The following is a 27,480-nucleotide window of genomic DNA, read 5'->3' on the forward strand; positions in this document are numbered from 1 at the left end:
CAGTGGCCTGACCACAGATTGGGTAATCTTAATAGGAGTGGGAGTTGAGTGAACAGGGTTTGTATTCTTTGTTCTGGGAGTTCAGTAACATCTTAGTTTATATATTTATGTTTATTTTTTTATTAATATATTTTTTTTATCGTCATCTTAGTTTATTAGTATTTCTTATGATAAATCCATCTTCTCTCTCAGTTGTATTCGTCATTCACCACATTTACAGTTTTCCCAAGAGGGACAAAAGGAACAAGCATTCTTATGAAGATGCTAATTATTTTTGTTCAGATTTTGTTTCTTTTATCTTGGTTGTATTTGTCCTAATTTGTTTTCTTAGCTGTTTCCCATGGATTTGTGTCTGTGACTGGATTTGAGATGATAATGTATTCCAACGATTGACGATAGTATTAATAAAATTTTCTTGTACACAGGTGCTGGAACACTACGTTCATGGTTAGTTGACAATACAACACTGGAACAGGTATCAAGGGACCTGACAAGTGCACAACACAATGTGCAGCAGCTCACCAAGATTCTAGACAGTATAGAGCATCAAGATGATGTAAGCGTAAGTGTATCTGGTAATGTAGCCGTAAGGATTGACTCAGAAACTAACACGACACCCAGTCCTGATATTGGATGACATCTGAAGTCAAATTCTTTGACTTTGCAAAGTCTTGACATTTAATTAGCATGGATGTGTCTCTTTGTTGAAGAAAACAGATTAGAGATAGATGAAATGAAAACATACATGAGACGCATGTTGTAATGAAAATGTTCATGGAGATGGAAGTGGCAGGAGTTATCCTGTAAACATGTCTAGGTATATCAGAATTTACTGTGGGGATAATTCAAACTTTGGCTGCCAGGTCCAATTAGAATGAGAATTAGTATTTGCATGTATGTAATAATATGATAAGAGGGAGGGAGGGGGTTGAATGGGAGTGGAGTATGTGGGGATGAAAAGGGTGTGAGTGGATTTTATGCCTTTGTTTTTTGGCTACCTCCATTGTAAGGGGGAAAAAACCTTTGGTTTATGTATATATCTAACAACAATTTCAACTTTAATAACAAGTTGAATATATTTCATGAGGAAAGTGTAATTGTGACAAATAAATTGAAAAATAGACATTGTAATGAAATTAACTTGAATAGAATTGTTGTAATATTAATTGTATTAATAGTTTTTATGATTTCCCTCATTTAAATTTTCTTTTGATTTATATATTTTTGTTTTTATTTTTCAAGCACGGTGAACCTGCAACCCCCTCAAATAAATCACGCAGAAAGTTTCGCCTTAGAAGAAGCAAAACTTCAAGTAAAAGCACATCTCCGGGTGAAAGTACAGCTCAGGAACGGGGACCTGTCAAGCAAGATCAGGTTGATTCCTTAGTACCAAATATGGTGAGTTGATGAATGGTAGTTTTGCACTATCTCTACTTTCCTCAGCAACAATACTGGCCCAAGGCATAAGCGAACTAAGCAGCTGCTTGGGGCCCCCCACACCATCAGGGCCCCCCAAGAGCACTTAGAAAATAATAGATTAATTGAAATTGGAAAATATAGTATTGTTGATTTGTTCTGTTACAAATGCAAGTTCAGTGTGTCACACAATATGTCACTGAAATTTTAAATTGCATATAATACTGAAAAATGTGAATTTGCTACACCTGTATGGTTGGGGGGGAAAAAATTATATATCCAGTATGATACCAGTATGGTGTATGGTAACTGAATGCATCAAAATATATTGGGTGGGTGTGTTAGTGATGCATTTATAGTGCATGAAATGGTTAAGCACAATTAATAGTTAAGCATTGATGATGTTGGTGGCCTCCAAATCAATGTTTAGGGCCCCATAATGGCTTGGGCCAGCTCTGCTCAGACATAACAATCACTTGCACACATCGTAACACAGACAAAGCTGCAGAAATAATCCAGCCATACCTTGACACACTCAACACATGGTTCATCACAAACAGACTCAAAATAGCTCCAACCAACTCTACAGCAACACTTCTCACCAACTGGACAAAAGAACACAAATACATACCTCATCTCTACATCAACAACACTAATACCACACACAAACACACCGAAAATTCTTGGTGTAACATACGATACATCCATGTCTTTCAAACAACACATCACAAACATAAAAAACAAATGCACACCCAGACTTAACGCACTTAAGTCAATCACTGGAACAACATTTGGACAAAGCAAAGAAACTAATATAACAATATACAAACAATGCATACGCTCAGTGTTGAATTATGCGAGTCCTGCATGGGCTCCTAATCTCAGTGAGACACACCACAACACCCTTCAAATCATACAAAACAAAGCCCTAAAAACAATTACAGGCTGCACAAATACAACACCTACAGACCATTTACACCATGAAACAAAAGTCCTCAAAGTCAAAGACCACCTCGACATGAGAGGCACACAAACACTTGCCGCAGCCACCACAAACACATTACACCCGCTACACTACATAGCAGAACACCCACACACACCAAGAAACATTAAAACAACACCCAAAGACCGTTATTACGCACAGATACTCTCTTCTCTTCCTCCACAACCACCAAATACCAGCCTCCAGAAACATATTCATAATCATATCACTCACCGCTCCATTAACACACTGAAAGACAACACACTGCTGCATGCCAGACCCCCTGATATCCACCCTTCTGAATCCTCTCTCCCACGAAAGGACAGAGTCCACTTGGCCAGACTGCGGTTCGGTCACCACCCAGCACTTCTAAGCTACCAGAAGAGGCTGGATGACCGCATTGTGAACAGCTGCCCAGGATGTAACACTTCACCCCATACCATACAACACATAATGGAAGACTGCATTATACACAATCATGCACGCAAACAACACAACATACGCTCTATAAAGGATTTGTGGGAAAACCCAGTTTCGGCTATGGCATTCCTTGGGGAGACGGGACTGCTCGGACAGACAGTCTAGGGAACGACAACAACAACATCTTTCGTCAGTCTGCACTTGTTGCATTCATTATCATAATTTTTCAAAGGAAAAGACAGGAGACAGGGATGACCCTTCATCCACAAGGAACTAAGATGAGAGGGAAACAGGGGTGGGGGGATGGGTGGGAGTTGAGTACATATTTTTGACTTGGCTACCTCCCTCATAAGGGAGAAAAAGCCCTTAGTATATAGATAAATAGATTTCATTATATGGGGATTCTCATGCCTTGTTTATTTAAAATTATTTAAGGAGCCAACAAGAATATTCCTTTTGGCTCATATGATTTGTTCTGTTTACAACCATTCTCAATTCACTCTTAGTCTTTTGCATTTTCACATCATCACCTCCATATATATAGAAAATATAGTTTATCCACAGCTGAATATATTAACTGATTAAATATATTGTGTATGTGCATTTATTTCTCTTGTTACTCATGAGAGAAATGAGGAGGTGAGGAGAACAGTGGTGGAAAGGGAGTTGGGAGATAGGGTTGATGAAAGAGTACAGACGCTCCTCTACTTACATTCATTCGTTTTACGTTTTTCCGATTTTATGTTTGAACTGACTGTAAAAAAAAATATTGTAAAAAAAAAAAAAAAATTTGAATGAATTTTTTAGTTTAGCGCGCTCTCCGTAGTTCAAACGATACTTGCGCATGACGCTGCGTCCATTGTTTACATTGCACAAACGACAAACTGAACATGCCTTGCCTCCTCCTCCTCCTCCTCCTCCCTCTCCTCCCTCTCCTCCTCCACCATCTCAATTTATGTTGCATGAATTTAATTTATTTGAAATTAATGTTATTATTTTACAATGTTATGTGTATAATTAATGATTTAGGGGTGTTTTATAAGATACAGTAATAGAATTTACGGATGTATAGTACAGTAACAACTTACGTTCATTTTCAACTTACGTTCGGCCGTTCGGAACTTAACTAAAACGTAAGTTGAGGAGCGTCTGTATTAGGATGGTTTGGACACATGGAAAGAATGAGTGAAGAAAGACTAGCAAAAGAGGTATGGAAGGCAGATGTGGGGGGAGTGAACATGAGGGGACGTCCTAAGATGAGATGGATGGATGGGGTGAAAGGGGCTTTGGGGAAGAGGGGAATGTCTGTTGAGGAAGGATGGGAGAGGACAGAAGACGGGTGAATGGAGAATGGTTGTATATGGATGATGTTGTGATGCTTGAGGTGGAATGGGTGGGGGGATTGGGGGTGAGGTAGTATGTGTGAGCAAAATTTGATGCAGCCTGAGGGGATTTCTCTCCATCTTCTCCTTTTATGCATGGGGGGACAGAGAGGGTGGGTCGCCGATATAATGAAGCGGCCTTGCTGTGGATGTGCTGAGGGTGGAGATGAGTGGAGTGTATTTAGGGATGGAATGGGTGGGAATGATTTTATGCCTTTTCCTTTTTGGCTACACCCCTTGTAAGGGGGGAAAAGCCTTTGTATATGTATGTATGTTACTCATGGGGATGGGGGTGGTCATTGTGGAAGTGAAGTGGCCCTGCTGTGGGTGTGCTGTGATATTGCCCCCAACCTGGGCAGTTGGCAGGAGACCAGGATGACCCTTCATCCAGGAGGAGCTAAGATGAGATGGAAACAAGGGTGGTGGATGGGAGTGGGTGGCCTTCGAGTTGGCTACCTCCCTTATAAGTGGAAAGAAGCCATTAGTATGTAGGTAGATAGTTACTCATAGGCTTATGCTGTTATGTAATATTTCCTTTACTCTTATTTGACCAGGCTGATGGGAACCTGAGTGAAATGCGAATAATGAGCAACAGCAACCCCTCCTTGCCTGTTCAGTGCTCCTCTTCTCTGGCCAGCAGCCGTCCACACAGCTGTTCAGATGCAGCAGTTATCACAGGTTCTCCACAGTCTCACCACAGCCAGTCATCCAATGCTACTCTGCCTAGTATTAACATTGACCAGCGTTATATCACATCAGAGAACTCAATAAAAGAAGACTTCACAATACTAGCCAAAGATAGTGAGTATTTGCATATGTTAATGTTTCTGGATTGGGATAGTCTTGTAAATTTATCATTTTGTTTACTTGTATGTTTATTATTTTTTCTAATCTAAAATTCAGCCGCCCAAATATTTATTTTCCTTAAAGTCAAAATACACTGGATCTTGATCAGTTTTAATTATTATATGGTCAGCCCAGGCTTATACTGAAAGTTGAGTATCTGGTATACAAAATGTGCTCAATTTATTGACAGTTTTCTACCATTTCTAAAGAGATTGCTTATACCACTACATCCAGAGAGATGTTGGGCATCCACAAGTGTGTGTGTACATATTCAACTTGTAGATGCTTAAAAAGTGGAGATGCCCCATGTTTGAAGACTTAATTGTAATGTCCATGAAAAGAACTACAATCTTGGAATCCTGTCTCTGTCTACAGCTCTCCATTGTTTTTGTTGTCATTCCCTGTAGACTCTGGCTGAGCAGTCCAGTCTCCCTGAGGAATGCCATGGCTGGAATAGGGTCTTCTTACAAATCCCTTATAGAGTGTACTGTATATTGTGTTCTTAGCATATATGATTTGCATGCATGTAATAACATGATAGGAGCAGGTGGCAGAGAATTCTTGCGGCTGTTTGGCCCCCCAACTCTTGGGTTTGGAGGTGGTAGTCCCATGACGAAGATGCTGCCACACCAGGACCATTGCTGTTGTTGTTGTTATTCCCCAGATCAGCATTTCCCAAACTAGGGGGAATAATTACATTGTGTACTAGCGATAGAAAAAATCTCAGATTGATTTGATCATGCCTGAGGGAGAGTGCCCGTTGTAGATGGGTGTAGTTTACTATGTTTATCAGCATATTTCTACATTTTTAAAATAAATTAGTAAATAGTCGCATTGTGTTTTACCATGAAGTTGAAAATCTGGATGGTTGAACTGGTTGTAGGGGGAAATGACTGAAGAAAGTTTGGGAACTGCTGCCCTAGACTGTCTGGTCAAGCAGTCTTGTGAGATGGACTGCTTGGCCAGACAGTCTAGGGGACAACAACAACTACTCTCCATAATAATAATACTATTATTTTATTTTATTTATATATATGTGTATATTATTATTATTATTATTTCTAGGGGACAACAACAACTACTCTCCATAATAATAATACTATTATTTTATTTTATTTATATATATGTGTATATTATTATTATTATTATTATTTTATTTTTTTTTTTTTTTTTTTTTTTTTTTTTTTGTGTGTGTGTGTGTGTGTATACACACAGTTCACAAAATGGGCAATCCTTAACAGACTGACAGATACCCAACTCCCCCAGAAATGAACCCAAAAGTGAAATCTTTTCCAAGACTGATAAGACTATCATTGGTACACCTGTGTTCAGGACATCACTACATTTAAACGGTACCAACACAGAATTGGCCCACCTGCCTGGTTATCCTAAGAAGTTTTCCGGGACCCACAAGTCCTGTGCAAGAAGTAATTAGAGTAATGGGTTGATTGATCTTATTTTTTTTCAGTTGTCAGCCAGCTGAATATGATTATGAGAACCGTTATAGCAGAGAGAGACAGATTGAGACAAACCATAGAATCGGAGTCTAATCTCCTTACTTCCCATAATACAACATCGATTATTGCTTCCTTACGTAATTCATTAAATCAGGTAAGATAAACTAATTATTACTATTCCCCACTTTTTTTTTTCTCCACCAGTATCTGCTTCACAGATGTGCTGTGTCTTGCTGCATTGCTTCAGACCTGGGCATTGGGCAGGAGACAGGGATGACTCTTCATCCATGAGAACCTAAGATGAGATGGAAACAAATGGATGGTGGATGGGAGTGGAGTGGTTGGGAGTAGGTACAAGCCTTTGACTTTGCTACCTTCTTTATAAGGGAGAAGAAGCTTTGATATATAGAGAGCTTCCTAGAGAGGGTGGGAATACATCTGTCATCCTATGGGTACCTGCAAGTGGTACATACATACATACTTATACTAAGGGTTTTTTTCCCCCTTACCATAGAGGTAGCCAAAGGTCAAAATGCATAATTCCACTACCACCCATTCCATTCCCATCCACCACCCCTCCGTCCTTCTCGTCTTGGCTGCCCATGGATGATGGGTCACCCCTACATCAGGCCCATCACCCTGGGTCAGAAGTAATGCAGTAAGACACAGTACATCCACAGCAAGGCTGCTTCATTTAATCGTAGACACCCCTTCTCTCCATGGTGTCCTGCAAGTGGTGATCCTGTAGAATATACAGTACTACCTCTCATTAACGGACGTTAATTAGCTGTGTTTGCGGTGCTGTTGTTTAGTGCGTGCAATCACTATGCCACCCAAAAACCACTCCAAATCAATGGATTATTCACATCAACAGACACCGTTACCCCCCTTTTAGTCCGTTAATGAGAGGTAGTACTGTAAGTCAGAGGGCATTATCTGTCCAGTCCATCTTTAGGGCTTGTTAGTACCTTCACTTCCATAGAAGATACAGCCCCAAGAGACTGGAACATGGTCTCTGGATGAAAGCAAGACCTCTTCCTATGATGATGATAATATGCCCCAGACTGTCAGGCCAAGCAGTCCTGTCTCCCTGAAGAACACCATGGCTGGAATGGAGGTTTCCCAGAAATCCCTTAGAGATTGTGTAATTGTGTACGATGCCTTCTTCTCTCCCGATCATCTTTGACAGCATAAAAATTGTGCAAAATACAGTTATGTTAGTTTTTCCAGATGTTTATATTTAATTTTCTTTCTCCTCTCCTTTTAAAAATTCTGGACTGCACTTTAATATTCATATGAAAAAAAAAAATCAAACACCGGCTATGGACGGCCAAAAGATATTGTAATCAGTCTACAAACTGTTCTTGAGAACTACTTTTGACTGCACTTCCACAGCATGGTTCTCAACAAGTAGGAAAATAAACATTGACACCATACAAACTAAACAAAATAAAGTATTAACCCCTTCCATACGGTGCCGCACACGTAGGCGTCATGGACTTAGATCTCGGTGGCAGCAGCCAATGCCAGCCGTACGACGTGTCGTAATAATATTCGCATCATAAAATATAGTCACCGCTTATATCGATCGTTCTCTCTTCACCCGTGAGTTTTGATAACCATAGAAAATGCGATTACAAAAGAATTAGAAAGAATGTCATTATGGAGGGGCGACTACAATAGATATAATCAAGACGCCGATATGGCAGCCTCGCGAATACACTCGCTCCCCATGACGCCTACGTGTGCGGCACCGTATGGAAGGGGTTAAAAATGATACCAGAATCCAATCAAAATCGTTCCTAATCAGAAACAAAAATTCCCCCCAAAGAATGTCACATGAAAATTATATCACCAGAGTTCTGTGCAAGAGCCCTCAATTCTACTTACCTATCTTATTACATCATATAAACAGAACCTACTGAATGCAATAGAAAATACACCAGTAGTATATTACTCAAACATCTACAACAGCCCTCCACCCACACCACACACTATCTGTCTATATACCAAGGTCCTCTTTCCCCTTGTAAGGGAGGTCATCCACCCACTCCCACCCATTCCACTCCTGTCCACCACCATTGTTTCCTTCCCATCTTAGCTCCTCATGGATAAAGGGTCAATCCTGGTTTCTCACCCACTGCCTGGGTTGGAAGCGATGAAACAAGACAAACCACACAACATTATCTATCTATCTATACCAAGGGTTTTTTTTTTCCCCTTATAAGTGAGGTAGCCAAGTCAAAGGCACATACCTATTCCCACCCATTCCATTCCCATCCACCACCTTTTCCCTCCTCTCCTCTTAGCTCCTCATGAATGACTAGTCATCCTCACAACAAATCCATACAAAACCATATTCATACCATATTCATACCCTCAAAGACCAAGCAGCAAACGCCCTTCTCCATCAAATTCCTCCATACATAGCCTTACAGAAAAATCTCTTCCAAGGGAAACAAGAACCACACCAACATACTTAAATCCAGATCACCACCCAGCACTAAGACAGTACATAAGAACATAATGAAGGAGACTGTAAGAGACCCTAAGCCCTATACTAAGCAGTTCCATGTTCCTTACCACCTGTCATCCCTATCCACAAAGCTATCTAATCTTCTCTTAAAACAACCAATTGACATGGGATATGCCTGACCACAAAGGCATGCTTTCTCTGATACAACCATCACATAGGAGACACTGAACACATCTTACATTGCTCCACTTTCACTGCATCCAGACAACATAATATTTCATCTTTGAGTAACTTGTGGGCCTATCTGATGGCTGGAGACAATTACCTGGGAACTTTGGGATCTCCTGCAAGAGTGACCTGGGGCAGCAGATTGATTCATTGATTGAATTTTATATGTATGGAGGAGTATTCCTTAGTAGACATTTAATATCATAACATGGATGCTCGCTGGCTGAGTGGGTTGGAGCATCACTACTTGTGGCTGAGGTCGAGGCAACGGCAGTTTCAACCCTACTACCAGGGCATGGTTCATTAAATTCCACACTACAAAATCCTCTGTAAGGGCACTGTCCAAGCCTAATAGGGAAAGTTTCATGAGGTTAAACTTAATTATCATCATCATCTCTTTTCCTGTTGATGTTTCCCATTTTCATATGGGGTCGCTGTTCCTCGCTAGTCGTTTCCACTGGTTTCGATCCACCACCTGCTCCTCCTCCAGCTGTTTCTCCTTAACCACTTCAGTACGGGACTTAAATCTCGCGGGCAGCAGCCAATGCCAGCCGTATGACGTCACGTAATAATATTCGCATCATAAAATATAGTCGCCGCTTATATCGATCGTTCTCTCTTTCACCCGCGAATTTTGAAAACCACAGAGAATGGGATTCAGGGCGCATTTGGGAGAATGTAAAAACACAGGGGCGACTACAATAAATATAATCAAGATGCCGATATGGCAGCGTCGCGAATCCACTTGCTCCTCATGACGCCTACGTGTGCGGCACCGTATGGAAGGGGTTAAGGTCTTCTCTCAGTCTGTCCTTCCAATGCAGCTTGGGTCTCCCTTGCCTGTGTCTGCCCTGTACCTCCATCTCCATCACTCTCCTTCCCACGTAGTCTTCATCTCTTCTCTTCACATGGCCAAACCAATGTAATCTCCTCTCCTGTACTTTCACAGTACTGTGGATCCTATCATTCTTTATCCTATCCAACCTCGTCACCCCACACATCCACCTCAACATCCTCATTTCTGCGACATCCAGCTTCCTTTCTCGTACCTTTTTCAATGCTGCCCATGTCTCCACTCCATACAACAACGCTGGTCTCACTACTGTCTTTACACCTTTCCTTTTACTCTGGCACTTATCTTTTTGTCACATAGCACCCATGGTACTCTCCACCAATTGCTCCACGCCAACTTGATCTTGTAGTCAATCTCTTTCTCTAGATCTCCATCCTCCCCTACATAAGATCCAAGGTATTTGAAGGCCTCCGCCTTCGGCAGTTTGTGGTTCTGCATAAAAGGGTTGCCTCCGTGAGTCACATTGCACTCCAGGTATTCCATCTTCTGTCTGCTCACCTTCAGCCCATAGTCCCCTAACAAATCCCTCCACAGCTCCAACCACTCCTGCAGTTCTTCATGACTGATACCAACACTATGTCATCTGCAAAGAGCATACTCCATGGTGCCTCCTTTGTCACCTCCTCCACCAGCACATCAATAAGGAGGTTAAACAAATAGGGGCTAAGAACTGACCCCTGGTGAACTCCAGCACCCACTGAGAAAGCCCTTGTGGTACCAGCTGCACTTCTCACTCTTGCCCTGGCATCCCTGTATATGTCTTGAGTCATCCTGACATACTTCTCTTTCACTCCCTTCAACCTCATACTCCACCACACCTCACTTCTCATCACTATTGTAACATAAATGTTTTGATTGATTTCAGGCATTACAACAAAATGCAGAACTTCGTGGACGACTTGCGAGAATTCATGCTGATTCAGATTTGTCAGAAGTGTCTGTGCCTCCATCTATGTCAGAACTTGTGAGTCATTAGTACATTTTGTGTTCTTTGACTTTTTCATTATTGATTTAAGCATATCACTTCATAAGCATGATCACATGGTCTATGTGGCTTATTCTATAATGTCTTTGTATCCTGCTAGTTTCTATTACATATATTTACGTAGTTGTGATATACAAAATTGGAGCTATGCACAAGGGGTCTTTTCCCAGTAACTCCATTTATCAAACTTAGCTTCAAGTTCATTTATATTATCTTTCTCTCCCCCAGTCATTCTAACTGCCCCTTTCCTACATGTCCATACACCTTACCATGACTTACTATGTATTAATGAATGTATTTTTATATTTGCTACAGTTGCACAAGTCTCTTCATACCTCCCTTTCCTATGAGAGCAGCTCTTGCTTCAGTGCATCAGAATATTTTGATGCTGCTGATGGCTTCAGTGATGCTGGAGGAAGTGACACTAGTTCGGAAGCCTCTTCTGACAACAGTTCCTTCACCAGTGAGGCCAGTGACGCTGGTACTGATGCCCATCCAAGTGGTGAGTGCTTGGATCTATATATATGTATTTACCTAGTTGTATTTTGCGGGAGAAGAGCTGTGCTCGTAGAAACCCGCAGTTTGTGTGTGTATATATATATATATATTTAAGAAGTTTTAATTTAAAAAGCCAAGGGCACAGTACATAAGTTGTGTACATTGGGCTGGAAAAATTATCATAGGAACACTTGTTTGAGGCTTTTGTGTAAGGCAAGTATTGATACATAGTCCTTATTGTTTGTTTAATAATCTATTTGTTTTCTAAGAGAAATGATTATAATAAAAATTGTAGCTAAAGAAACTTTATTTGTACATAGTTCTTGCTAATATTTGTTTACAGGTGATAATTAAAAGTGTTTAATGATTAAATTTAAGTTACTTTATATATCTAAGAATTAAGCAATGTATGATTAAAATACAATCAAGGCTACTGTTGATTGTATGGCATAATCTGTAAGAAACCAATATTGTTAACCAAAGTCTGTCAGTTCTCTATCTCTCACTCTCACTCCCTCTTTTCTGTCCCCCTCTTTCTTTTTCTTTCTATCTTTCTCTCCCGTTCTCTTTTTCTCTCTCCCTTTTTCCCCTTTTTCTATTTTTTCTTTTTCTATCTTTCTCTTTTTCTCACTCTTTTGATCTCTCACTGTCTCTTTTTCTCGCATTCTTTCTCTTTCTCACTTTCAATCTCTCTCTCTCTCTCTCTCTCTCTCTCTCTCTCTCTCTCTCTCTCTCTCTCTCTCTCTCTCTCTCACACACACACACACAAACTGGACAAATCAATAGTGTGTGCAAAAGCTATACACGAATGTAAGAGCAAACTAGACACTGCGATATACAAAGATGGGACACCACAAGTGTAGCTCCCCTTCCCATAAGATACAACTAAGTAAATACAACTAGATAAATACACACACCCAGTCTCTCTCTCTCTCTCTCCTCTCTCTCTTGCTCTCTCTCTCTCTCTCTCTCTCTCTCTCTCTCTCTCTCTCTCTCTCTCCCTCTCTCCTAAGTAAATAAACTCTCTCTCTCTCTCTCCCTCACTTTCCCCCCCCTTTTTTTTCAGTAAAACTTTGATAAAATATATGGGTTTAACATACTATATGGATAATATTACAGTTTCAAGAGTAATTGAATCAATTTAAACAAATTAGTTTTAGTGAAATCTTGTCAAAAACAAAATGGATGGAGGGACAAGTGATGGATACCTGTTAATGGTGGACCTGCAGGATGGACATATAAGAAAATCACCTCTCTGCCGCCCATTCTTAAAACTCGTCAATCTCTCCACCTCCATTTGGAGGTGCATCCCCAAGGTGCTAACATTTGGTCACTGGATTGAGCAGAAGAGTTCTTTCAATCTACTTGAATTGTACTTCCTGTGCCTTTTCACATAGGGAAAACTGGTTGCATAAGAACAGGGATGATGTCCTACATCGATATAGCACAGACATTGATCTGTATTTTTGTCCCAAAGAAGTCTATAGACAGGCCCAGTAACCATTGTCAGCCATTGGCTGTGGATTTCCAGTTAATGAAACTTGAGGCAATTATAAATTGTTCATCCTAGCAGGATCAAAGGAAGGGCCCAAAGATCATATTGGCTACTAAGGGGTTGCAAGTTTACAGTCACTGAAATTTAGTGCGGAAACACTGCACTTAATTGGTGGATGGGAGTGGGTGTATGCCTCGACAGGCTGCCTTCCTTAGAAGACATAATCTGTTTTGGAATATAGATAGATAGAATTTTAGTGCAATAAATGATCAGGGTAGAACAGGTGACATGTGTTAGTAGGATCCTAGAATCCAGTAAATAGGGTAAAGGTTGGAGGGTGATACAGTGCACGTAACACATGCCATCTTGCTAGTTCAGTCACATAAAGTTGTCCATTAATCATTGTTAAGTTTGTTAGCTTCAGTGCTAGGCTGTGGTTGTTTGCTGTGCATCTATTGGACTTTGATTGGGTTTCTCAGCAGTGCATTCTTTCACAGGACCACCTTCTCTCCTGAGGAAAAATTGGTAGGGGGTCAAACTTCATCCATGCCCTAGATCAGGTGTGAGCAACCTTTTTAGGTTTGGGTGCCAAAATCAGCCAAATCTTTGATACAAAATGTTCTTGCTTGCCAATACAGTAAAATTATAGGCTTATATATGAGTATGGGCCCCCTCCTTTCCCTTCTTAAGGCTCCAATCTGCTGCCCAGTCCAGTATGTGGTTACCAACGATCATACAAAAGAAGTTGAAAGACCCAAAAAGTTGTTTGTGTGATAAGTTTTGCACAAATGCCAAAGGTTGCCCACCCCTGTCCTAGATGCATAATCTCTATTTTGAGGAAATTTGTCACTTTGAATAGTGGTACTGCACTGTATTTCTTGCTGAGCTTCCTAGTTCATTAGAAAGAAGAATATATACAAAAATGTGAATATACAATACAAAGATAAAACAAGAAAGTACAAAATGCATTTCCATTGATGTTCACAGCTTCTTCAGAACTGAATTTATGACTTGTGCACATTTAACAGACAAAAGTAGCTAAGCTTTATTTTATCTTTGCTCTTATTTATATGATGTTATTTAGCTCATTTTCTGTAGATTAATGAATTGGTTCTTGAAGTAAAAAACCATGCATAGGTTTGATAAATTTTCTTATTGTCAATTGATTGTCAATTTGTGAGAGTTGATCCCATCCAGCATTTCTTCTAATAACATATAGTTGGGGAAAAAAATTATTATGAATCGTATTGCAGCAAAAACCATTGCATATTAAAACATTGACTATTACTAAATAAGAAGATAAAAAGATCCCCATCAAATATTGAATATTGCTAAATAAAAAATATCAAATCCCAAATATTGAAATCCTGTGTAAATAAATTAGCTTGTTACATACATACATACATATACCAAGGTTTTTTCCCCCTTCCAAGGGAGGTAGCCAAAAAGGGAAAGGCATAAAAACACTCCCACCCATTTCATCCCCAAATACACTCCACACCCCTCCCACCCTTCCTCTCATCTGAGCACCTCCTGGATGACGGGTCATCCCTGCACCCTGCCCACCGCCCTGGGTCAGAAGCAGTGTCGCAAGACACAGCACATCCACAGCAAGGCCGCTTCATTTAATCGGCGACCCCCCCTCTCCGTCCCCCCCTGCATATAAGGCGAGGACGGGGAGAAATCCCTTCGGGCTGCGTCAAAAATTACTCACACACACCACCTCATGCAGTCACAACATCATCCACACACAACCACTCTCCTCTCACCTCTGTCTTCCGTCCTATCCCTTCCTTCCTCAACAGACATTCCCCTCTTCCCCAAAGCCCCCTTCACCCCATCCATCCACCTCATCCTAGGACGTCCCCTCATGACGTCCCCTCATGTTCACTCCCTCCACATCTGCCTTCCATACCTCTTTTACTAGTCTTTCTTCACTCATTCTTTCCATGTGTCCAAACCATCCTAATATTCTTTCATCAACCCTATCTCCCAAATCCTTTTTCACCCGTTCTCCTCCTCACCTCCTCATTTCTCACTCTATCCAGCCTAGTAACCCCCACCATACTTCTCAGACACCTCATCTCAAACACATTCAAACTCCTTCTCTCTTCTTCTCTTATGTTCCACGTTTCTGCCTCATACAGTGCTGTTGGCACAATCACTCCTTCATACAGTCTCCTCTTCGCATCCATTCCCAAATGTCTATTCTTCATTACACTCTTTAAACCACCAAGGCATTTACTCGCTTCTCTCAATCTACATTCTACCTCCACCTTCACTCCACCTTTTCCTGCTACACTTGCACCCAAGTATCTAAAACTATCCACTTCCTCCAGTCGCTCTCCCTTAATGTTCACTTCCAGTCTACCGCCACTTTCACCCCTTGTACATCTCATCACCTTACTTTTACCCACATTTATCTTTAGCTTTCTTCTATCACATACTCTCCCAAACTCTGCCACCAGCTTCCTCAATCCCTCCTCCGACCCTACCACAAGCGCAGTGTCGTCCGCAAACAACAGCTGGCTCACCTCCCACTTTTCTCCATTTTCTTTAACCATCTCCAATCCCTGACTCACTACCCTAGCATTCACCTCTCGCACCACCCCATCCATGTATAAGTTGAACAGCCAGGGCGACATAACGCATCCTTGACGAACTCCCACCTTTACTTCAAACCACTCACTCTCTCCATTTCTAATCCTAACACATGCTCTACTACTCTCATAAAAACTCTTGACAGCTCCCAAAAGCTTTCCTCCTATCCCATAAATCTGCATAACCTCCCACAGTGCCTTTCTGTCTACCCTATCATAAGCCTTTTCCAGATCCATAAAAGCCCAAAAAACATCCTTCCCCTTTCCTATAGCTTTCTCACATATCTGTCTTACCACAAAGATCTGATCTACACAACCTCTACCCGTCCTAAATCCACACTGTTCCTCACCAATTACTCCTTCTGTTCCTCTCCTAATCCTCTCAATTAAGATCCTCCCATAAGCCTTCCCTACTACACTCAACAGGCTAATCCCTCTGAAATTACTACATTCACACTTGTCCCCTTTTCCCTTGTAAAGAGGAACTATACAGGCACTACTCCAGTCCTCCGGTACTCTACCCTCTCTCCAGCAAACATTAAATAACCTCACCAACCAGTCCACCATCATTGAACCTCCCTTTTTCAGACATTCTGCATGGCATCCATCCAGACCAGGTGCCTTACCTGCTTTCATCATCTTTACAACTGCCTTCACCTCATCCTTCCTTATTTCTCCTCCATTCTCCTCACTCATCACTCTCATTTTCTTCGCATTTCCCACTGCAGCTATCTTTCCTTCCCTATCCTCCTTCACATTCAGCAACTCCCTAAAATATTCTGCCCATCTTTCCCTCACTGCCATCTCTTCCATTATCATCTCTCCATCTGTACCTTTTACCTTTTCTTCCCTACTTGATTCGCCTCCTCTTCCTCTCTTAATTTCTTTCCAAAACATCTTTTTATTACTTTCAAAATTTTCTGTCATACTCCTACCCCATTTCACATCTGCTCTCCTCTTTGCCTCCTTTACCTTTTGCTTTACTTCTCTTTTCTTTTCTTTGTACATCTCATATGACACCCCTGTCCTCTTTTGTAACCAATCTGTGAATGCTCGCTTCTTCTCTTCTACAACCTTCTTTGTTTCCTCATCCAACCATTCACTACCCTTTCTTCTATTTCCCCCTGTCCTTCTTGTTCCACACACCATCCTTGCACACTTTAAGACTCCCTCCTTGAACCATCCCCATTCCTCCTCCACACCCATCTCTGCTCTATCCTTTACTCCCTCCCACTCCTCCTTCAGCTTCTTTTCGTACTCCTTCTCCTTTTCCTTTTCATTCAAGGAGTTCACTCTAAGAACCTCCCTACCTTTTGTCCCTTTCCTCCTTCTCCATCTATCCTCCACTCTCAGCTTACCTTCCACCAAAAAATGATCTGATATTCCCCCACCCTCTCCCCTTAGCACATGTACATCCTTAACTCTTCCTATCATAATCCTATTTACCACTACATAATCCATTAGCGCTCTATCTACCACCCTTCCCTCCACCACCCTTTCCCATGTGTACTTATGCTTGACTTTCTTCCGAAACACTGTATTTGCTATCATCAACTCTCTTTCTAGACACATTTCCACCATCAACTCTCCACTACGATCCTTTCCTGGAACTCCACACTTCATTAGCTTGTTAGAGGTAGAATATCTGTTTATTGCTCTTACATGTTTCAAAGGTTCCTCAGGTAAAGCACAATGATGACAAAATAAGAGTGAAGGAAATTATTTGGATAATCAGGATAACCTGCATATGTATACCAATGGCTTTTTCCTCCTTACAAAGGAGATAGCCAAAGTCAGAGGCATAAATCCATTCCCCATTTCATCTCCACATACTCCATTCCCATGCACCACCCTTCCCTCCCTATTTTCTTGGCTCCTGGATAACTGGTCATCCCTGCATCTCGTCCACTGCCTTGAGTCAAAAACAATGTAACAAGATACTGCACATCCACAGCAAAGCCACTTCATTTAATTAGCAACCCCCCTCTCCATCCCCTCATGCAGAAAAAAGAACATGGGAGAAATTCCTTTGGACTGCATCAAAATATCATTCTCACATACTTCATCAACCCCCCCATCCCCCACCCACTCACTTCCATGCATCACAGCATCATCCACACAACTATTCTCCACTCACCCCTATCTTCTGTCTTCTCCCTTCCTTCCTCAGCAGACATTCCCCTCTTTCCCAATGCCCCTTTTACCCCATCCATCCATCTCATCCTTGGTCAACCCCTCAAGTTCATTCCCTCCACCTCTGCCTTCCACACCTCTTCTACTAATCTTTCTTCACTTTTTCTTTCCACATGTCCAAACCATCCCAGTACACTGTCATCAACCCTGTCTCCCAACTCCCTTTCCACCCCTGTTCTCCTCCTCACCTCCTCGTTTCTCACTCTATCCAGCTTAGTAAACCCTACCTTACTTCTCAGGCATTTCATCTCAAACCCATTTAAATTCTTCCTCTTATGTTCCATGTTTCTCCCCCATACAGTGGTGTCGGCACAATCACTTCTTCATACAATCTCCTCTTATCATCCATTTCCAAATATCCTATTTCTCATTACACTTTTAATCCCCCAAGTCATTTACTTTCTTCTCTCAACCTACATTGTACCTCCATCTCCACTCCTCCCTCTCCACTCCTCCCTCTCCCCGCCACATTTGCGCCCAACTATCTAAAGCTGTGCATTTCCTCCAGTCTCTCTCCCTTAATACTTGCTCCCAATTTGCTGCCATCTTCTCCCCTTGTACATCTCATCACCTTACTTTTACCCACATTTGTCTTCAACTTCATTCGCCCATTTTCCCAAACTCCATCACTAACTTCCTTAATCCCTCCTCTGATCCTGCTACAAGAGTAGTGTCACAACTAATTTATCTCCCATTTTTCTCCATTTTCTTTTACCATCTCCAATCCCCAATTCATTACCCTTGCATTTACCTCTCACACCTCCCCATTCATGTATAAATTGAACAGCCAAGGCAACATAACACAACCCTAGCAAAGTCCCACCTTTACCTCAGACCACTTACTTTCTCCATTTCTAATTCTAGCACAGGCTCTACTACTGTCATAAAAACTCTTGACTGCTCTTAACTGCTTCAGTATGAGTCATATTCTCATGCACAGCATTGGCTGCCATTTGTACAATTCACCACACTACTCACATTGTAAAATATAAAGGCACTACTGTATTACTCATTCTCTTTTACTCTTGAGTAATAATAAACACAGAAAACGTGATCAAATCAGTTCACAGAATCCGGGGGTAACTCACAAACAACTACATAAAATATATAATCAAAACACCGACACTGGTATCCTCATTTACCCACTTGCACCTCATGATGACTACGTAGGCGTCATCATACCAAAGTAGTTAACAGTTTTCCTCCTATCCCATATATCTGCAATACTCACAGTGCCTTCCTGTCTCCCCTATCGTAAGCCTTTTCCAAATCCATAAAGGCCCAAGAAACATCCTTACCTTTTCCTAAACATAGCCTTACCACAAAACTCTGATCCACACAACTCCTGCCTCTCCTAAACCCACACTGTTCCTCACCAATTACTCCCTCTGTTCCTCTCCTAACCCTCTCAATCAAAACCCTCCCATAAGCCTTCCCAACTACACTCAACAAACTGATTCCTCTGAAACTACTACACTCGCATTTGTCCTCTTTTCCCTTTTTGAAGTGGAACTATATATCCACTACTCCAGTTCTCTGACACTCTACACTCTTTTAGACAAACATTAAACAACCTCACCAGCCAGTCCACCATCACTGTACCTCCTTTTTTGTAGACACTCTGCATGACACCCATCTAACCCAGGTGCCTTACCTGCTCTCATCATTTTAATAACTGCTTTCACCTCATCTTTCCTTATTTCTCCCCCATTTTCCTCATTCGTCACTGTCATTTTCATAGCATTTCCCACTACAACTACCTCTCCCTCCCTATCCTCCTTTACATTTAGCAACTCTCTAAAATACTTTGCCCATCTTCCTCATATTGCCATCTCTTCCATTATCATCTCTCCATCTGCACCTTTTACCTTTTCTTCTCTACTTGATTCACCTCCTCTTCTCTTAATTTCCATCCAAAACATCTTTTTATTACTTTCAAAATTTTCTGTCATACTCTTACCCCATTTCACATCTGCTCTCCTCTTTGCCTCCTTTATCTTATGCTTTACTTCTCTTTTCTTTGTACCTCTCATATGATTCTCTTGTCCTATTTTGTAACCAATCTGTGTAAGTTAACTTCTCTTCTACAACTTCATTGCTTCCTCATCCCACCACTCACTACCCTTCCTTCTATTTCCTTCCGTCCTCCTTGTTCTTTGCACACCTTGTGACTCTCCTTGGACATATGGAAAGAATGAGTGAAGAAAGACTAGTGAAAGAGGTGTGGAAGGCAGAGGTGGAGGGAGTGAACATGAAGGGCAAAAAAAGGATGAGATGAATGGATGGGGTAAAAGAGGCATTGGGAAAGAGGGGAATGCCTGTTGAGGAATGAAGGGAGAAGGCAGAAGATAGGGATGAGTGGAGAATGGTTGTGTATGGATGATGCTGTGATGCATGGAAGGGAGTGGGTGGGGGGATGGGGGAGGTGAGGGAGTATGTGTGAATGATATTTTGATGCAGCCCAAAGGGATTTCTCCTGGTCTTCTGTCTTTCTGCATAAGGGGATGGAGAGCAGGGTCACTGATTAAATGAAGTGGCCTTGCTGTGGATGTGCTGTATCTTGCTGCATTGCTTCTGACCCAGGGCAGTGGGCGAGATGCAAGGATGACCCATCATCCTGGAGGAGCCAAAAAAGAGGGAGGGAGGGATGTGAATGGGAGTGGAGTATATGGGGATGAAATGGGTGGGAGTGGATTTATGCCTTTGACTTTGGCTACCTCTCTTACCAACAAACTATATACACTATTATTTAGCTGTGGAATAATCTTAATCAAACAAACATTGTAATTCTGCCCTACTTAAGTAAGATTTTTCAAAGTTATTTACATTTAAAAATTCTCACTGACATATGGTATGCACCATTAGCCAGTACATATTTGGAATATACTTTTTCTCTGTAGTTACAGAATCTTGCTTGTGAAGATACAAAAGGATGCTACCATAGCTCATTAATTGATGCAAGTTCTTCAACACAATTTGAAAATTGACTAAGATGTTTGAATGTTTTCTCATGAATTGTATATTTATGAGAGACTTGATGCAAGTATCCAGTATTTAATTATAATGCATGCATTTCAGTATTGAATGAGTTGATAGCAGAATTGAAAATATTTTGATGTTAATAAATAAAAGTTGGATGTGTTTAAATAAATGGGACAAGTTATAACGGCTAGATATGCTGATAAGGGACCTTTCAGTGAGGAACAAGATCAGATATGGAAAAGAAATTATAGGAAAATATTGTAAACAAACACTCGTATAACCAAATAATACAACCAAACAGTAACCAATTGACAGGTATTACAGCATATTGCTTATGTGTTTATCCAACATAGACTCGATTGAAATATTAAAAATATTTTGATCAAGTTTAGTGAATGGTACAGTTTTCCACAGAGAAAGTCATATGTAATACCTTGTTCTCCTTTTGTTATTCTTTATTTTATAAATAGATGGTCAACCATATGCAATAGTACATGTATGGCAAGTTATGGGTTTTCTTGAGATTTTGTTTAGGTTTAGATCTCAAGATTGTTGAAGACATGCTGGATACTATTGACAAAGTGTTCAATCCCTATTATTTAACATGCCTCCCATGACCTATATGAAAGTGGCCCTTAATTAATCTTATGAAGTTAGTATTTAATTTTATCTACATGTAGAATATTTGTTGAATTTCAGTCTTTGATCCCATGTTGCATTTTGATGGTAATTGAAATATTTAGAATACTGGCACACGTAACCCCATAATTATTTATCAACCAGAAATACATTTTGAAACTTATGACCAATACTCCTGTTTTTCCACAAGTTGCTGACAGTGAGGATGTGAGTAAGTGTTAAGTAAATGCTGTTATGTTGCCTTTAATCTTTTGCGCTTGTCACAGTATTGTGCATGGTATAATGTGAGTGTGTGTGTGTGTGTGTAAATGTAAATGTGTGTGTGTGCGTGTGTAGGTAGGTAGGTATGTACTTGTATACATGTATGTGTGATATTTTGATATATGTACATATATATTCTTATATATGTGTTTGTATACGTATATACACATGTATACTTATGTATGTTTACATATAAGAGAAAATCGTAGAGCTATTCAAGGAAAATGGATAAGTGTTGGTGTGAAGCAAACTGTGCAAGAAAGTCTTGGTGAAAATGGAGATGAAAGTGAGAAATGAAATGGGAAACATTTTTACCCAGAAAAAAAAGGAAGGAGGAAAGATATAGAAGGTATATTTTTCTCAAAATTTCTAAAGAGAATGAGGTAAATGAATTAATTTAAAAATAAAAGGTGGGAACAAAAGGGAAATGTTAAAGTATAGGATGTGAAAGATTAGTGTAGTATTCAGAGCCTTGTTTGTTAACAAAATAGTTTATTGTGTGAATTCATTCCAAGCCCCACCCATTACCCAAATAAAAGCAATATAGAAAATGGAGAATACATAAAATAGATAGCAGAAGCTCGCTGGCCAAATGGGTTAGAACATCACTACTTCCAGCAGAGGTCAAGGTGATGGCAGTTCAAATTTTGCCACCAGCGAGTTGGACCAAGGGCATGGTTAATTAAATTCTATGCTACGCAGTCTGCTGTAAGGGGCACTGTCCAAGCCTCCTGATAGGGGGAGTTTGATACATTAAACTGAATCAGATAGCAGATACAGTCTAAATGCAATTTGTTGCTCAAATTTCAGCTAATTAATTATACAGATTTAATTTTACTTCAGAAAACTACTTCTTATGTAATTCTATAACATAGAACCATTATGGAAGCCCACTGTATTTGGTGTTTGTTGGTCTTGGAAACCTGTAAGACAATGGATAAATGAGGTTTATGACAGTTTGTGTGAATGTGTAGGATGGGAACAGGCTAGAGCTTGCAAAGTTTATATTGTAATGTAGCAAAGCAAATGTAATGGTATTGGTAGGAAATGCATACATGACCTTTCCCCTGTATTGTAAGGGGGTTGGCCAAGTCAGGGGATACCTCAAAAATATAGAAAGGGGACTCTTCCACCCCCTCAAACTACCCATGGATCAGGGCAGGACTTGTAGAAATGGATATAGATTTTAGAAATTTAGGATTAAGGAGGAAATAGGCAAGAACTGGTGTTACCAATAGAGTAGTTAATGAATGAAGCAGACTTAGTAACCATGTCGTGAGTGCTGAAACTGTTGTGGGAGGGGGGGATGAATGCAAGAGAGGGGGAGGGCAGTGAAAATAAATGAATGAAATTGACAGGAATTAGTGCTGATTGGGGTGTATAACAAAGTGGGATTGTAGATTTGTTTGGAGGTGTACAAAATTAAATGAATAATGAGAGAAGTAAAATAAGAAAAGAGTGGGGAGGTGATAAGGGTGTGATTGTATTGAGAATGTCAATTATGAGTGTTTAGATACCCAAGTGTAAGTGTTGTAGTCAGTAATATGATGAAGCATTGTCAGGTCCTGCTGTGGAAGTACTTTGTTTTCCTGCATTGCCTTTGTCCAGAGCTATGTGGCGAGGGACAGGGATGGCCCTTCAACCTTGAGGTGTTAAGGCGGAAGGGGTGACAAATGAGTTCTGGGTGCATGTAGAGTGGGTGTGTAATTTGACCTGGCTACCCATCTTGTAAGGGGGAAAAGGGCTTTTGGTATGTATTTACCTAATTATAAATACAATTATTATTCATGTATATGTGTATGTATATATGTATGTACATTAGTAGAAGAAAAAATGCTGCAGAATTCCTATGGATGACTGGTATGAAATTGACAAGAAATGGTCAGTACAGCACAGAATTCACGGTTATGGCAAATTGATCAAACCCATTGAGAGTTGTGTGGAGTAGAAAGGGTGACTGCATGGAAGCTTGCTTGGAATGACTGCGGGGATGTGCGCTGGCATGCGAGTGAAGCAAAGCACTCCCTGGCATATGGCCCCAATTGATGATAATGAAGTTTTACAAGATTGAATAGTGGTTGTTAGGGTGAAAGAGTGTGAAGTGATATGCAAACAGTGGAAATGGATTGTATTTGAAGTATGTGCAGACTGAAAAGAAATGTTGGATAGAAATAGAAGGCATTGTTGAAAGTGGGCCTGCCGAGCCTGTTTTGGCTTTGTAGCTCAGCGAATAAAGTGCAAAAATTAGGAGAGCAGTAGGATCAAATCCTGCTCCTCCTTCCCTCAACCCTATTTTGTTATGGTCAACCACCCTTCTGCTTGCCAGAAATTGTTGTGCATAAAGACCTGATTTGTCAGTGCTAGATTTCCATAGCAAGTGGAGTTCATTCACATGTACAAGTAAACTCTTTTATATCTGGAGGTGGACCAGTTGGATTGTTTTATCCAGTTTAGTACTACAAGGCTTGTAAGTATCTTAAATTGAGTAGGCAGATTAACAGATTTATTAGTGCTAGATCTAAGATGAGAGGGAAACTGGGATGTGAATAGGATATATTAGTGCTACATTTTCACTTCAATAGTAATGTGTGTATAATTTTTTCTTTTTCTTTCTTTTATTCTGGAATTGGACTGCAAACAGATATAATATCAAGATAATACACCTTTTGGTCACATAAGTCTTGTATGATACCATCAATTAGACCAGTTTGAACTCTTCGTGCATACATGAGTCAGGATAGCAATAACAGGCCAAGAGATGAAACTAAAAAAGGCAAGGTGCTTCAAGGACATAAGGAAATGTTATTATTAATGCAGGTACATTCATTTGCAGAAGAGCCCAAATGAGAAAAGAGTCCAGTAAAGAAACAGATGAATTCAAAGGAAAGTTTGATTACTGGAAACAAATAGGAACCCAAGAGCATAGCTCTGTTCATGTGTATTACAGTTAGATAGAACAAAGTCATACGTAACCTTTTCTTCTGCTCTTCTCTCCCTCTCTTCTCTCTATCACTTCTTGCAGAGTGACCTAGGGTAACAGATTGATTGATAGCATATTGTCTTTAAGTGTAGTAATGTAATGAACGCATTTTTATTGACAGAGGTAGAGTACCCTATTTAGGTATAGCTATATTAGGTTACGATAGATGAATGATGGCATAAAGGACATGATCCAGGTAGTGCTGGGGTAGCCAGAAAAGTAATTTGTTTTACTGGTACTCTCACTTTTAATCCAAATATATCAGAGTTTACAGCATCAGACGTTTGGAATCCAATTGAATGAAGTCCTCTTCCAGCTTTTCTTTATTACTCACCAGACTGCCAGTTTGCCTTGTTACCTTTGTCAACTTTTCTGTCTTATCTTCTTGTCTGGCTGTTTTCTGCTATGCTTACCATCACACTGGGTTCACTTGGATATTATTTTTGTTTATTTATCTTTTCTAATAGCTTGCTCTCACCACATCTGTTTTATTCTCTTTTATCACCTGTGTAATATCCTAAAGTTAACAAGTTTCTAGTAAATTTTCAGACATGTACTCTTAGAAGGGATTATACATTGTTTATGAATATTATGTTTCAGGTGCTTTGGTAACAAACTTTACATGATGTTACTTTTTTTCCCAAAAAGTTTTTCATCAAAGTGCAGTACATATTTTTATATAGTTTTCGTGACCTTTTGTCACTTTCATCAGATGAACCAAACTATCTCTTAACTTCTTAAAAGAACCTGTATCATCAGTTATGATTACACACACTTATGAATATTAGAGTACATTCAGTAACATTTCAGGTGGGGACAAATACAATTACCTTTAAGTGGTGGTCCAGCAAGATGGACATCGGAGAATAATTTTTTGTTTTCCAATTTAAAATCTATTACCAACCTCATGGAAGTAGAGAGAAATTGTCCAAACTGGGCTTTCACATCACCATAAAACAAAGTATGCAAAATTACCACAGGAAAAAAAAAATGGAAGACAGTACTTTTGTATAATTATGTAATGTGTCTGAGGATGTGATTATATGAAAGTACTTGCTATCTTCAAGTTTCTTTTCTTCTGTGGTAATTTTGCATATATATGTTTATATATATATATATATATATATATATATATATATATATATATATGGATAGATGAATGGGGTTAAAGGGGCATTTAGAAAGGGGAATGTTGAGGAAGGAAGGGAGAAGACTGAAGATACGGGTGAGTGGAAAATGGTTGTGTGTGGATCAAGCTGAAAAAAATAAAATGATAATAATAATAATGTGTCCATAACACTACTTCTTTGGATGGTGTGGAAATTTTTTATATATCTCTCAATATAGGCTAGACCAAGGCTACTCTCCCTATTAAATTAAATCCTATTAAAACTTAAGTTCACTATTTAATCATTCGTTATTTGATCTGGTTTACAGGAACGTAACCCAATCGTATAGTGGGGGAAACCTGTATATATATATATATATATATATATATATATATATATATATATATATATATATATATATATATGTATGTATGTACATTGGGATGCTCTCCAGCTGAGTTCTAATATCACTACTTCAGGCAGAGATAGATCAAGTTTTGCCTGAGAACAAGCATGTTCATAGTAAGGGCAAACGACGTTAAATTCCCAACTTCAAAAAGCCCTTCATAAGGAAGCACCATCCAAACCCTCTCAGAGTGGAAGAGTTTGCGATGTCAGACTGAATCATACATACAGCGTATATATATTCCCCGCTTTCATCCTGTATCTTCTTTCTACATTGCTTTCTTGCTGTCTCCCTCTCTCTCTCTCTCTGTCTCTTTCCCTCCCTCCTTTCCTCCCTCCCTCCTTCCCCCTCTCCCTCCCTCCCTCCTTCCCCCTCACCCTCCCTCCCTCCTTCCCCCTCTCCCTCCCTCCTCTCCCCTCTCCCTCCCTCCTTCCTTTCCCCTCGCCCTCCCTCCTTCCTTTCCCCTCGCCCTCCCTCCTTCCTCTCCCCTCGCCCTCCCTCCTTCCTCTCCCCTCGCCCTCCCTCCTTCCTCTCCCCTCGCCCTCCTTCTCCCTCTCCCCTCGCCCTCCTTCCCCCTCTCCCCTCGCCCTCCTTCCCCCTCTCCCCTCGCCCTCCTTCCCCCTCTCCCCTCGCCCTCCTTCCCCCTCTCCCCTCGCCCTCCTTCCCCCTCTCCCCTCGCCCTCCTTCCCCCTCTCCCCTCGCCCTCCTTCCCCCTCTCCCCTCGCCCTCCATCGCCCTCCTTCCCCCTCTCCCCTCGCCCTCCTTCCCCCTCTTCCCCTCCTTCCCCCTCTCCCCTCGCCCTCCTTCCCCCTCTCTCCCTCATTCTCTCTCCCTTCCTCCCCTCTCTCTCCCCCCCTGCCCCCCTCTCTCCCCCCCTGCCCCCCTCTCTCCCTCATTCCCCCCTCTCTCCCTCATTCCCCCTCTCTCTTTCATTCCCCCCTCTCCCTCCTTCTGTCCCCCTCTCTCTTTCATTCCCCCCTCTCTCCCTCCTACTGTCCCCCTCTCTCTTTCATTCCCCCCTCTCCTTTTCTCTGTCTCCTCTCTCTCCCTGCCTCTGTCTCTCTCAAAGCATTGACAGCTGGTTACTGCTCCCCTTCTTTTACAGCAAGCCAGTAACCTAGTCCCACACAAATGCAACACACACAGCAGTCTAACAGCCTGGGGTTATGAGGCACTGTTGCAGTGTGGATTTCCCCAATGCAAAACTCTAGGCAACAATTGTTATAAAAAATATATATATATAAAATCTTTGAGGCTTTTTTGGTATCATTG

At 40.8% G+C, this 27,480-nt stretch overlaps 1 protein-coding gene across 5 annotated transcripts in view; it reads left to right on the forward strand.

Moving 5' to 3' along the window:
- LOC143036501 (oxysterol-binding protein-related protein 3-like) overlaps positions 1–27,480 on the forward strand; it is a 107,735-nt gene that overhangs the window by 56,869 nt on the left and 23,386 nt on the right. For 4 of the 5 annotated variants that reach the window (XM_076203926.1, XM_076203925.1, XM_076203921.1 and 1 more), the window contains exons 8-13: positions 426–562; positions 1,243–1,398; positions 4,755–5,001; positions 6,515–6,657; positions 10,926–11,024; positions 11,361–11,547. In XM_076203926.1, the coding sequence (XP_076060041.1) occupies positions 426–562; positions 1,243–1,398; positions 4,755–5,001; positions 6,515–6,657; positions 10,926–11,024; positions 11,361–11,547 (969 nt within the window). The remainder of the gene's footprint in view (positions 1–425; positions 563–1,242; positions 1,399–4,754; positions 5,002–6,514; positions 6,658–10,925; positions 11,025–11,360; positions 11,548–27,480) is intronic. The other variant, XM_076203924.1, reaches the window with a different exon arrangement.

The sequence above is a fragment of the Oratosquilla oratoria genome, chromosome 20 (genome assembly GCF_046742065.1).
Source record: "Oratosquilla oratoria isolate Oo_2021 chromosome 20, ASM4674206v1, whole genome shotgun sequence".
NCBI classification, from domain to species: domain Eukaryota; kingdom Metazoa; phylum Arthropoda; class Malacostraca; order Stomatopoda; family Squillidae; genus Oratosquilla; species Oratosquilla oratoria.